Source organism: Filicampus tigris, chromosome 6 (genome assembly GCF_054856515.1).
Source record: "Filicampus tigris isolate MCC_2025a chromosome 6, RoL_Ftig_1.0, whole genome shotgun sequence".
NCBI lineage: Eukaryota > Metazoa > Chordata > Actinopteri > Syngnathiformes > Syngnathidae > Filicampus > Filicampus tigris.
Window position 1 is genome coordinate 25,517,327 of NC_141222.1, and position 13,732 is coordinate 25,531,058.

The 13,732-nt window shown below is 42.5% G+C and overlaps 2 protein-coding genes across 14 annotated transcripts in view; both read right to left on the bottom strand.

The window, feature by feature from the left end:
* Positions 1-377: 377 nt before the first annotated feature.
* sorbs2a (sorbin and SH3 domain containing 2a) overlaps positions 378-13,732 on the bottom strand; it is a 52,194-nt gene continuing 38,839 nt past the window's right edge. For 12 of the 13 annotated variants that reach the window (XM_086034469.1, XM_086034470.1, XM_086034462.1 and 9 more), the window contains 10 exons: positions 13,390-13,571; positions 11,562-13,211; positions 10,772-10,851; positions 10,540-10,637; positions 10,209-10,323; positions 10,000-10,128; positions 9,310-9,513; positions 3,686-3,723; positions 3,464-3,570; positions 378-2,242 (listed from right to left, as the gene is read on the bottom strand). In XM_086034469.1, coding sequence (XP_085890595.1) covers positions 2,178-2,242; positions 3,464-3,570; positions 3,686-3,723; positions 9,310-9,513; positions 10,000-10,128; positions 10,209-10,323; positions 10,540-10,637; positions 10,772-10,851; positions 11,562-13,211; positions 13,390-13,571 — 2,668 coding nt within the window. In that variant the 3' untranslated portion in view covers positions 378-2,177. The remainder of the gene's footprint in view (positions 2,243-3,463; positions 3,571-3,685; positions 3,724-9,309; positions 9,514-9,999; positions 10,129-10,208; positions 10,324-10,539; positions 10,638-10,771; positions 10,852-11,561; positions 13,212-13,389; positions 13,572-13,732) is intronic. The other variant, XM_086034466.1, reaches the window with a different exon arrangement.
* On the bottom strand, positions 6,030-9,297 carry LOC147146429 (uncharacterized). The gene is made up of 2 exons (XM_086032703.1): positions 7,651-9,297; positions 6,030-6,371 (listed from the first exon to the last, which is right to left on the bottom strand). Exons 1-2 carry the CDS (start codon positions 8,413-8,415, stop codon positions 6,030-6,032), a joined length of 1,107 nt encoding a protein of 368 aa, XP_085888829.1. The 5' UTR covers positions 8,416-9,297.

Sequence of the window (13,732 nt, forward strand, 5' to 3'; positions counted from 1 at the left end):
CTGGTCAACAGCGAATTTTAATCAGCGATGGCTTTTTGTGTACCTTACAATATTTTTGACGCTGATTTAAAAAAAACGTCTTTACTTTTTACCATGCGTTGTAATTTATAGTAATGACAGTTCAGAAAAAGAATACACCACTCTTGCAGTGGTGACCCTGTGTCAAACTTAAATAATGTGTTATTACTGCCAACCACTGGGAGTTGTACAAAATAATATAATCCAACAATGTTAAAGACCCCAAATAAATGCTGTTTTTTGTTAAACTTGTCACATTTCCAGGAGGCTTTTATGACATCAGTGTTAAAATGACAAAATCAACATTTGCAAATGCAAATTTGACACATCCGACGTTTCATAAATCACAATGAAAGGAATAAGATCATAAATCTAAGCGTTTATTAATAACACAGCCACGTAAAATGCAAAGTAGAAATACTTGACACTTGTGTGTGCGCATGTGTGATTTGTTTTTAAATAAGCTGTTTTCACTACATTATTATTCATGTTTGTTTTTTTTGCATTTGTCACATGTTACATGGCTATCGAGCTAGTTTTTTTTAAGGCGGTGTTCAGTCATGAAAAAATGGTGTAAAAAAACACAACCACAGGATGGCGCTGTTGATAGGAAAGAACAAAGGCAAAAGAAGAAATAAGAATAAAGCCAAGAGTGAGTGAGTTTTTATAAAGCAGGTGGATGTTGACAACATACAAAAGGCATAGAAAAACACACACACACACCCACACACACTGAAATGTGAGCAACACAATGTGAATTTATGATAAAAAATAATATATCTTAAGGTGCTTCAACGATAGTCAGTGTCCAAAAATAAAAATCCTTTGTGTGGCGTCACAGGTAAGATGTGGTTTTAAATATATTTCGAACACCCCTTGGTGGGAAACCTGCAAATGTATGTAATCTGTAGAACTAACTGACAGCCTACAATCCATGGCAGCTTGTCTTAATTAGCACACTGCTCTATAGCAGACAAAAACACGCAACTCCAAATTTTGACTTAAAACATATAGATCCGAAACACAAATTATTCTGTTTTGTATTGATAATAATAAAAAAAATAAAAAATAAAAACTGGTAACGGTTTAGACATACATTGACAAAACATGCCTTTTGTTGGACAGAGTTACACAATACAATAATCATAAAAGAAAACATGATTACCGCACCATTGTATATCGCCACTGTGCAATTTCAAACTTGTACTACACATCACCAAATTTTTATCACAGAGTTTTTTAGAAGATAAAAGAAACAAAAAGAAAATAAACAAACTTGTTTGTTTTTGAAAAAAAAAAAAAGATCAAGGAAATCCAACAAAAACAACAACAAAAAGCCTAAAACTTTTGCGATTTTAAGTTGTTAAAAACGTGTGTGATTTTAAATAATGATCGTCACTCTAGGATGAAGATAATAACATTGATTTAAAAATTTAATTAATGTTTGTTGAATATTCTCTTGAAGAATTATGTGTGTGTGTGTATATATATATATATATATATATATATATATATATATATATATATATATATATATATATAAACAACAATGTTTCTGTTGGCTTTTAAATAAGAATATAACAATAATGAGTGTCAAGCTTGTTAAGATGCTTTTTTCCTGGGATGCCGCCTAATTTATGTTAATATAAACAATCCTTCCAAAGTGGATTCGGTTGCATAATTGAATAATTACAAATAAAGAAAAAAGCGATGCTATCCCCTAGTGTGGGAGCGCTAATAAATACAAAAACAGAAAAAGTGACAAGCCCTCCGATACTGACAGACGTTCTTCTTCTGAGGTGAAATCGGACGTCAATCAAACAAACACAAATTGGTTAAAGTGCATAAACACTAGCGGTGAGGGTGAACCGGTGACATTTGCGCATGTAGCATAGCACATAGTTCATCGTTGAATGTCTTTGGGGTGCGAAACAAACAAAACCCAAAATGCGTGATGCAGCACAAAAACAAGGAATAAAGTGTTTTTCCCCCCCGGCTTGTCCGTGACCATAAAAACGAGCATACAAAGAGTTAAAAACAACAAAATACTTGTACTAACGAGGTCTTCTGTTGAAGATGGCTAGTGAGAGCTGTGTCGCCATACACACACGCACACACGCACACACTTCTGTGCTGAGGATAGCGGGGCGAGGAATTATTCACGGTAGCTGCTTCACGTAGTTTCCTGGGAAGGTTCCGAACAACTTGCTTCGACGAGACGTCCCTTCGTAAACAATTAAGGACAATAAAACGTGATAAGCATACGTGACCTAAATTAAACATTTTTAGATGGCAAATGTTGTGATGAGGGTTCCATTTTACTTGTATTCTGTGGGTTTAGTGCCATCTTGTGTCAATTTATTTACTTACACTGAGCATCACTTAAAAACACCCAAAAAGATTTAAATGTGCTAATTGTACTTCACTGTTGCCGATTCCTTAATAAACAAAATGAGTATTTGTGACATTGATTTTTTTTCCCCTTCAATCATACTTTTTTTAATCATAGATTAGACTTTGCCTGTGCGTGATGTCATCAATTTTGTGTTGAGGTGTCAAAATGATGAATTGATTAATCCACAACTAATCAATTATCAAACTAATCGACAACTATTTTAAGAATTGTGTAATGGTTTAGAACCGTTGTTTAACTAAAAACTGTCCAAATTCTGATTCCAGCTTCTCAATTGTAATTATTTTCTGATTTCTGGAGTGCTTCGTGAAAGCAAATTGATTATTGTTTGCGCTAAATCAAAATGATACATTTCCAAACATCTGCCTTTACTTTGCAAAACAATGGCACAATCAGTAACTGAATCAGTTTCAATGGAGTAATCACAAAAATAACCGATCCTAAAAATCTTTGAAAGTGACAGCCATAAATTTGTGCTAGTGTGTTATTTAGGCTATTACGCAAGCTAATACTATCGTGGTTTGTTGGTGTTGAATAATTCAACTACTGAATGCAGTTGTTTACGTAACATGGGTTCACTCTATTCTAAAGATTCACTACTCACAGAAATAAAAATAAAAATAAATATTTTACGGTTTCATTGTTATTTTTAAAACAATGTTGTTGATTTTAAGTTACAGCTATTGAAAAGCCATATTCCCCATCTCAGGAAATTGGAAAATTGGAAGTATAATATAATATTATATAAAGACAATGAAACTTTTTTCCATTTAGCTGCAGGGTAGGCAAATTCATCTATTTTAATATTTAATTCAAAAAGTGAAATGTATATCTTCTACAGATTAATTGGACACATATAACACACAGGAACATATCAGAAGGCCAATTCCTCCCGAATTTCTACATTAGACCCCCCCTGGACTTTGTACCCAAAGCAGAGTTTTCAATTTATTGATCCTCCCAAAATGACTAATTTGAAAGATGTATTTTTAATAATAATAATGATAAATCACTTTGTGTGTCTTTGCTTACCAACAAACCATCCATCGTCACACTTCTCCATCACGTCGACAACGTCGCCCTCCCTCAGCTCCAGCTCATCTTCGTTGCGCGGCGCGTAGTTGTACACCGCCTGGAAGCTATGTTGCAAACAAACATTAATCATTCACTACCCTCTTTAGTCAATACTTAATTGGATAACTATTATTAAAATTCCATAGTGAAAATTTGCAGTGTACAGTAAACATTACTTACGGATCTCCTCCGCCGTGGAGAGCTTCCTGGACTAGTCGCTGAAAACGAAAGAAAATGTTTTAGAAAAAACGGTTAAAGTAGCATTTTGTTCACGGATCACAAGTGTCATTCAGGAATATTTTTAGTGTGTGTGTGGGGGGGGGGGGGGGCGAGATTCATAACAACATAACATAAGATAACCTAACATAATATCACATAACCTGAAATAACATAGCATGGCATCTGTAAAGCTGATGTATATAGTGTATGTAACACTATTAAGCAAAAACATTTTACAACACTGACTCCAACAACAGAAACAACAAAATCAAAATTATATTTTTGAAATCTTTTTTAAATTTATGTTAAAACTGATTTAAAAAATCATAAACAGTATGATAGCATTGCCCAAAAAATGTAGGATATCTTTTAAATAAGTAAAAATCTAAATGACATATAGACATATACAAACATAGACACACATAGACAAATAATTTTTTAATTAAAAATGTATATTTTGAAGATAAAGGAGTAAAAAATTCATCAAAATGTATTATGTGTGTTTGTGTGAAATTACTTCATATAATAAAGTCGCGGTAAAGTAGTATTACATACAATGTATTAACAATATAAGCAATGTTATTAGGATACCATAAAGAAACACTAAATTTTGTTTTTATATATTAACAACAAACAGCATCATAACCTTTTATTAGAATGCAGGCCTATTCTTGGGCCTGTATGAAGAAAGCCTCACATATCAGGTATAATAATTTCTCAGCAACAAGCATCGGCTTGAGATTCCTTCCTGAAACGTGGTGTCACTTTAAAGCAACCTTACGCGACAGTTCCAGTGAGCAGAGTTCACCAAGAGACAAAGACGTGTCCCCCTACCCTTCGACCTCTAGCGGGCCTCCGAGACAAGATGGGGCTACGAGGCGGCTTTCCACCCACGACTGGATCCTGCTCGGTGGGCATACAAAGAAGGCAAAATGTATGTTTTGGCTTCCGTAGCAACCGACACCAAGCCACACGCGGCCATGTCGAGCACACACGAGGCCAAACGCTAACATGCTAAAGGCCGACGATCACCGAAAACATCCCGCAGCCACTACCCGCACAAGCTTATGATCTTTAACCACACAGTCTTTTCTGTTAGTGGACAAAGCGCGTTAGTGTGCACGTCACACTCTATGAATTCATACTGTAAATATTATGACATGACACCGCCACACTTTGCGGTGGACTTCATGACCACAATACATGCTACCTGCAGAGTCAACGTGGCATTTGTATAGCTGAGGTTTACAGTGGGGAGTTTGAAGAAAAAAGTGTGATCCAAATAATTTGAACTATTGTTTTATGTTACTGAATACTACATTGCTATTCATTTAGCGGGATTGATTAAAAAAAAAAAATGATATTGGGGAAAATGCTTTTGATCCAAGAAATTTATTTTCCTCATACTCTTGGCTATGTGTGTTTTGAAATTAAAACATATTATGCATGATGAATATTATGCAATATAATCAGAAAATGCAGTTGTTGGAATTGGGAATTGTTCAAATATTTTAAACTAATGATTTGACTTTAAATTATTATATATTTAATGGCGAAGTAACAACAAAAATATGTATATAATTAAATATTAGAAAAATGCATTTGTACAAATAAAGTCCTAACTCTAAATAAACACTATTATGCATTTGTGCATGGAAAAACCATATTAGATCCCATCCACCCACACCCAAATATTTGTTATTTTTAAAAATGTTTTACAAATAAATGCTATGTTATGGGGGCTATTTGTGGAAAATATGATCTTAGATTAGTAGAAATTTCAGACTTATTTTTTGGAACACTTAATGTAAAAAAAACAAACAAATTATATTATTTAATTTTATCACTAAAATGCATTTACCGGTATAAGAAAACGCAAGAAATACACAATTATTACTATATTTAAATTATTTGTAGAACACGATTAAAAATTGTAAAATATATTAAATATTAGAAAAGTGCAAGGCCATTCCCCTCATAAACTCTACTGTTATTTGCTGGAAAACATATGAAATAAGTAAACCTTAATTAACTAAGTAATTAATTACTTACTTAATTAAACTTTTGTGATCATAATGCATAAAGATCTTCTCCATTGTGAACACTATCATTGCAAATTAATATCACTATGTATATATTTTCTAAAATAAAAACAAACTACATCTTTTAATATTAGAAAATATATATTTGCAGAAATGCAAGGTGCTCCGCATTTAATTACACATCCTGTCAATAGCCACTCTATGAGCTCCATCCTATGAACTGATGAATCCATTCCTCATTCCCAAACGAGCAGCAACAACTGTTAGAATTCATTCTCAGCAACACCCTGGCTCCAGTTTACCTTCAACTTGGGGGACCTACGGCCCGGGTGGGGAACCGCGGGCGGAGAGCGGCGAGAGGTGAGGAGCGGGGGGGAGGTGGACGAGGGAGACGTGGCGGAGTGGGGGGGTGTCAGTGGCTCTGGCGAGTGGAGGGGGGACACGGAGGGAGAGGGAGAGATGGGAGGCGACGTGGAGAAGATGGGCAGGGGCGGAGGTCGGGGGGAGGTCAGGGGAGACGGGGGAGAGTTCAAGGGTCGCGGCGAGGAGGGTGACGGGGGGCCGGTCGGGGGAGAGGGTGAGCGAGTGGGGGGATAGATGTCAGCCTAGTGGGGGGCAATGACACAACACTGAGTACACAACTTCAATTGAATTGAAATATTAATGGCTGAGGTCAAGAGACAGTCAGGAGACATGGAGGAAAATATTGAAACATTTCCTTCTCATTTATTATTTGTTACAATTAATTACAATTAATACAATACAATTAATCAGTATGAATTTCAGATTTTGTTTAATTCTTCCTATTTTTTATGTATTCAGTGTTCATTTCATCCGTCTGAATATGATCATTAGAGTAGATAGAATTGGCAAAAAAAATATCCAATAACAGTAATTATTATTATTTCAAATTTAGTAAAATATTTATTTAGATTTTTTCATCATCTATTGTAATTTGTTCATATATTTGGTCTTTTGAAATCATTAATTTATTTAGAATTTAAAAAATGTAATATGTCAATATATTCAGGATTCAAATAAAGAGTATTATATTTTTTATTATTATTTACATATTTTAGAAAATAGTCTTGATGGTTAACACCATGCTCTAATAAACACCTCAGTCAAATACACGCCTGGTACTCTGCATTATTTGAGGAAATGGGGAATAAAACCTATTTCTCACCTATACTTCTAAATATCAGAATTATTTTTTGACGGAGTTCAGCATAAAAAAAAGGTAAATATATAAAGAATTTAATGTTACCACTGAGAACTAATTTAGTATGTATAAATATAATATAAGGTACATACTGGAAGTCTAGTGTGAAGCCATTATTTTTATATACTTAGGTAATAAAATGTGTAAAATTGAAATGTGAAATTACATGCGTGACTGCAACCTTAAACATGACAAATATTTTCCTCCATGTCTTATCCAAGCTGCCCGCAGCTTTTTAAGACTTAAACCGTGTTTCCACCTCGCAGTACAGTTCAGTACGGTTTGAAAGTCATGTGTCAAGCCTTTGTAGAGTAAAGTTGCAAAAACAAAAAAACTCACGCAGAACAAAGCAATGATTCACGTGAATGAAAGTGAACAGGCTAGCGGCTGTCTGTTAACTAACCAGCCGTTAACCAGTCAGTGTGTTAAATGGCTGGGTGTCAGTTGTGGCTGTGCATGAACACAAATTCCTATGATACGACCAAATATGATTCAAGCAGAGAAGCAGAACACTGCTGAATTGATATAAGAAACTTGAATTAGTGTAAGCAGTATAACAGTCTTCATAACTGGGATCATTTTAAAAGTATACCCTAAAAGAGGAAACTGTACTACTAGGTGGAAACGGGGGGCGTTTAAAAGAAAGGTCACAAATGCTCTACCTGTGTACTGAGCCTCCCTGTAAAAACCTCCTCCTCATCCTCTCTAGCCTCCTCATCTTCTTCTTCCTGAATGAATAACTCAATAAACACCTTCTCTCTTGTTGATGGAAGCCTCTGAGACTCAAGTGGGGCTTCGTTCAGGACATGGGCTGTTACACATTCGTGTTCTGCTGATTCAATTGCTCGGGTTTTTGCTTCTGGCTGAGATTCGGGAAATCGGGGTTTAGGGGTGGAAGACACCGGTGACCGAGCCTGGTCATTCACAATTACGGACAGCAGCTCATCGTAAGGGTCTGTGACAAGGAGCTGACCGTCAAAGTGGCTGGGTGACGTCAGGGGCTCGGACACCACCCTCTGTAACTCGCTCGGCTTCGCCACGCGCAACGGGTCGCCCGCGCTACGCCCGCGAGAAGGAGCCAGCGGACCTAAAACGCCAGAGGGACACTCAGGCGAGGCCGGGAGAGGCTGGTCGAGGGATGACGCGAGGTGATCGGGGAGAGGGGGCGGCGTGGGGGGCGCGGGCGTGGCTGAGACGGAGCGAGACGCAGGGGCGTCCACGGTGAGGGAGAGCCACTCGTGGGTGACCGCCCGCAGGTCGGGCCTTGTCAACAACGAAGATGGGTGGTCGCGGGCCGGGGTGGGGGACGGAGGCAGTAGATGGGAGAAAGGCTTCATGAGGGGGAAGTGGAAGAGAGGGAATAAAGTAAACAGAAAGGTACACAGTGCATATGTGTGTGTGTGAAGATTTGATTTATCTACGCTCATTGGTAGAAAGAATGTAGCCTACCGTATTTTTCGGACTATAAGTCGTTCTCGAGTATAAGTGAAAAAAACGTATGGATTTTTTATCATGAATAAGAAAAAAAAAGGATATAAGCCGCTCTGGAGTATGTCGCATTTTGAGGGGAAATTTACCTTACCAAAACTGAGACCAAGACTCAGATTTGCACCCAAAATCCCCGTTCCCTAATCGTGGATACGTTCGGAAATACACTACGAGTGTACAGTGCTTCACTGCGACCGTTCGGAAACTCAAGAGCGTTGTTCAAATGTGTAGTTCGGTTGTTCAGAACCTTTCAAGCACCAGCTTTTGATTGGTTTATGAAATAGGCTGTGTTCGTAAATTGATGAGAGGGGAGCGCGCTCTGCCTCTCCGAAAACACAGACTCTCAGAGTGGTGCTAGGGCATGAGAGGGAATTTCCGAACGCATCCCGTGATGACGGCAGCAAACGATTTCTGTTTGGACAAAACTTCCACGTCTAACTACAGAATGGTTTTTCTTTTTAGTCTATAGTGGATTACCTTTACCAGAATTTTATGTTGCATTTTGTCCAAAGGTAGAATCCTAGTTGGTTATTGCATCTTTTGGTGCTGTAAATGCTCGTTGCATAATTGTAACAAATTTTCGGAAAAAAGCAACGCACACAAGATTTACTTGCTTGTGTAATTTCACACTTGATGCGTGGCCAGAAAATGACAACAAGAGTAAAAAAAAGTAAAAACCAAAATGTTAATTAATTAAAACGTTCTAATAGTCAGAAGAGTGATTTTCCCAAATATTCTTTTCCATGTTTCGAACTGGGGGCTTGGATGGTTCCACTGTAGATGTGCCTACGCCACTTCTCTTCTATCCTGGTGTTGTGTTGCCAGTCCCTTACCTTGATGGGCGTGGAGCTGAGTGTCCGGTTGCCATGGTATCCGTGGGGGTCCACGTGTTGGAGGTGGTGGGCAGAGGTTTTGGAGGGCGAACGCTTGAGCAGGTCCACATAGGCTACGGGAAAGATGCCCTGTTTGGTCGTGTCTGGGATCTTGCCCTCGTACCAGTTCTGGTCCACCTGCCGTATCACGATCACCCTTTCGCCCTATACCAGACACACACACACACACACATATATTTGGAGTAACTGTGCGATGGAACTGGCAACCAGACCAAGGTGTGTGGAGTCCTCGCGGCAGAAGTAAACTGGGATACAGACAGAGTGCAATTACCATCAACCCTAATGAGGACAAGAGGGATAGGAAATGGATGAATGGATGGTATCGTATCGTATCAAAGTAGCTCAGGGGTGTAGCCCACTTCTCACTAAAACTCAGATGCGATAAACTCCAGCATAGATAATTGATGGGTGGATGGATAGTATCATATCACACTGGAGTAGCTTTCAGTGCTATTGACTGGCAACCAGACCATTGTGTACCCCGCTTTGGTTGGTAGTCAGCTAGGACAGACTCTAACTCACCCATGACCCAAATGAGAACAAGCAGTATAGAAAATAGAAAGTATCGATGCAGTGATTTGGCTTTATATGTGATGGACTGCCGTGTAGTCCAGGGTGTACAACAGCTACCTTTCTGAGAGACAGCTCCACGTTTGTGTCAGCGTTGAAGTTGTAGCGAGCCACGGCCTCTCCGATCTCCCTGACGTGGGCGGGCGGAGGCGGGCGGCTGGGCTGCGGCTTCTCCGAAGACGGCATCTTCTAAAGACACAGAAATACGAGTGTGAACGCCGTATAACGGTCTGTGAGTTTTGCTAGCCGGACGCTATTCGTACACCCACCTCCACATAAGCTATAGGGAATATCCCCACCCGGCCTCGGTGCTCGCCTTCGTACCAGTTGCTGTCGATCTGTCGGATGATGTTCACCGCATCGCCTTTTTTGAACGTCAGCTCCCTGTAATGTAGTCGGGTTATTTCAAGCGTGGACGACCGGGATTTACTCATTGGAGGCCAAGTGGCGTATGAATAGCAAAGGCACAGTCAAAGCCATTCAGGTGAGATGGTGGGATGTGAAAATCCTGGCATAAAAACTACATATAAAGTTTAATGGTGTGAGCGGCCATTTGCTGACGTGTCGGGTCTCGGCGTTCATGCTTCAAACTGTACTCACTTAGCCGTCTGCGCCTTAAAGTCGTAAATAGCTCGGGCAGGCTGCTTCTGATGGAGGAGAGAGAACAGAATAAGTTGTGTCATCTGTTTATGGGATACCTAGGGGGAATAAAGGTGGGAGACAGAAGAAAAGCAGCGAGTATTACCACAAGTAAACACCAAAACAATGCAACCAACAATGACAATGTTAACCGAGCTGGTTGTCATTTGGGGGCACAATCAACAGGTCCTACCTCTCTGTCAGGTGTGGCTCTTCGACTCTGCGGTGTGTGGCGACCGTCCATGGTGGAATAACTCCTGGCCACATCCTGGTCTGTGATTGGCGAGAGACAAAACAGCACACAAAGTTAGCACGGTTAGCATAGCAATGATAACTGGGACAACAATGAGCATGCTCACAATACGGCTGATGATGTCAGTCCAACAAGTACATAAAGGCATGAAACCGCGACGTTCCCAAAATATGACAAAGACACACTTTTGAGCTAATGAAATTACAAAAAAATGAAACATGGGGGGAAGCATTTAAAATAATTGGTGACTCTGCAAAAACACATACATTACAGACAAATGGGCATGAATTGTACTACTCCACTAAGATTAATACAGTAAACCCCCGACCGAGTACTACCGTGAATACCGAAAAACCCAGAGTCAGTGACACATCCTATTTTTTTTTAGATTTGCCAATGTCAGTAGTTTAAACATGCAGCGAAGGCTCTCTGAACCTCCACAAACAACCCAGACTAAACTTCGCCCCTCCCTAAGTCTTCCAGCCGAGATGTATCACGTCAACATACTTTTTGGTGAATTTGTGAATAGCGAACTGCAAACAGGCAGGGATTCACTGTATCCTGCAAATTCCCACGTTTTGAAAAGCCCTCGGTTGGGATGAGTTGCTGTCAATGGCTTTATCTTGAGAATTTACAATGGAAATACTTCAAGTATGTCGAAAAAGCACAACAATGTGAGCAGGTTGGTGAATAGGACATTGAGCAAATGATTTAACAGCGTCATCTCCACCTGAATAAAAAACACCATTTCCATTGCCATGCTCCTCCCCGTAATCATTACAGTTGGCTGTGTCCAAATGGCGTCCGTAACAGGCACTGACTGGCGACTGGAGCCGGGGAGACTGCAACTGCGGCGTGAGTGGATCGCCCCCGTACCCGTCCGGGCCGGCCTCGTGCCAACACCTCCTCTTTCCTGGCAACGAAGAGCTTCTTTCAGGCACGCTGGGCAGCAGCTCGGAGAGGATTCTCCTCAGGATGCTGTCGTCGGGGGGGGTTCTGGCGCCCCGGTGGCCCCTCTCGGCTTGGATGTGCTCGTAGATGTCCCTCAAGGCGGCGTCCAGCGCTTCGTAGATGGCCTGCTTGGATTTCGGTCTGCTTCCGCGACTGTGACCGCCGCCGCTGCCCCTTTTCTTGTGGAAAGGCACTGGGCTGACCAAGTAGGCCAGCTTGGACATGGACTGCTGGGACTCGGAACTCTGGACCATGGAGCGGCTGCTGCGACTCGGCGGCGGGGGTCTCTGGGGGTCCTGGCGGGCCCGCTGTCGCTCATGGCGCAGCATGGTGGTGAAGCGGGTGTAAGAGGCCGGGCAGCGACCCTTGCAAGAGCTGATGAGGTGTCTATGTTGGTAGCCCTGGTTCTGGCCAACACTCTGATGACCAGGGTGGTGGTGATGATGGCGGAGGTGGTGGTGCAGCGTGGCGGAGCCGTACAAGCTCTCTGAGGACGTCAGCGAACAGTGGTCAAAGTCACTCTCGCTGCAAAACGAAGAGCCCTCCACTTGGATGAAGTCGCTGAGGTCTGAGGCGATGGCATCCTGCTCGCTGTCGGAGTAGTCAGCTTGCGGCACCCGCGGGATGGGAGGAGCCAGGTAGGAGGCCCCACGGTTGGGCTCCGGCCCCACACGAGGCTGACCCTCAGGCGGGCTACGGGGTTTACGCGAATGGTCCGTGGCGGGAGGTGGCGGCCTATTGCCAGTGTCATCCTCTTCCAGTAGAGACTCAATGGAGAAACGGCGTTTTGGAAAGTTCGGGGTGCCGCCGCCACTGCTCGCTCGGGATGAAGAGCCGCCCGGCGTGGTGGCGCCTGACACCACCTCGCTGTCTCCCAAGTTGGGCATGGATTTGGACTTCTCGATGAGACTCTCAAAGGTGGAGATGCGGTTGGGTACGTTGTTGCGCGGCACTTCCAAGCCGCCAGAAGGTGCCCAAGGGGAGAGGCGGTGCAGGTGCAGATGAGGCTGCTGCTCCAGCTCCAGGATGCGGGCGCGGACCGAACGGATCACCTCGGATGGGATCAGGTGGGCCCTGTCGATGTGGTGCATCTTGCGGTAGAGCTTGAGGAAGCCCGGGGAATCATGTGGAAGTCGGCGGCGGAGGCGGGGCGCCGAGCCCACGGACCCGTTGGAGTCCGAGTGGCCGCACAGCAACGAGCCGGCGCTTTCCGAGCGGCAGGCGCGGCGTCGGCTTGGACTGTCGCCCAGCAAGTCGTCGCAGCTACGGGACCTGAGCTTGCTGCTGGGCGGAGGCGGCGCTGGAGCCTCCTCAGAGGAGGACGCCGGCGCATCCTCTGGGCAACGGAGAGGAACGGGCGGCAGGGAGGAGTGCCGGCAAGGACCCGGAGAGGTCAAAGTGTTTGAATACATAACGCATGCGGCCCCACCTTTTTTTTTTTTTTTTTTTTAAGACGTCCCACAAGAGAGCAGCGTGGTGGGAGAGAAGAAGAAAAAGCAGGAAAGCATGTTAAGCAGTCATAGCGAGCAAGAGAGGAGGGGAGTAAGAAGGGAAAGCTTCCAGTCAAAACACATGAGAGAAAACTGGGAGTCATTCCAAGTTCATACCTTTGGTGCGTGAGGGCGAGGACGGCGATGAGCGAACGACGGGCTTTTTGAGGGTGCCGGCGGCGGACCTGCTGGCGTCGGGCGCTTTGGGCGACGTTGCCGCTCGGCTAGAGTTGGACACGGTGTTCGCTTGGGAGCCAATAGGTTCTGACTTCCTTCTCTTTCTGTAGTCGCTGGCAGCGCTGAAACACAGTGGGCAGTAATGACAACAACGTCCTCAATGCATAAATGCAATCTGTATGCACAAGTATTGGGACACACTCCACATGCAAGATGGGAAGATGGAAGAAGCGTTGACTTGCACAAGGCAATGAATGGGCTCTCAAAGCCCCCATTTTCATGG

Coding starts and splice junctions, on each gene's coding strand:
- LOC147146429 (XM_086032703.1), bottom strand. CDS start 8,415: ATGAGCGTAGATAAATCAAATCTTCACACACACACATATGCACTGTGT. Junction 6,372..7,650: donor CAGGGAGGCTCAGTACACAG/GTAGAGCATTTG, acceptor GCCCCCCACTAG/GCTGACATCTATCCCCCCAC.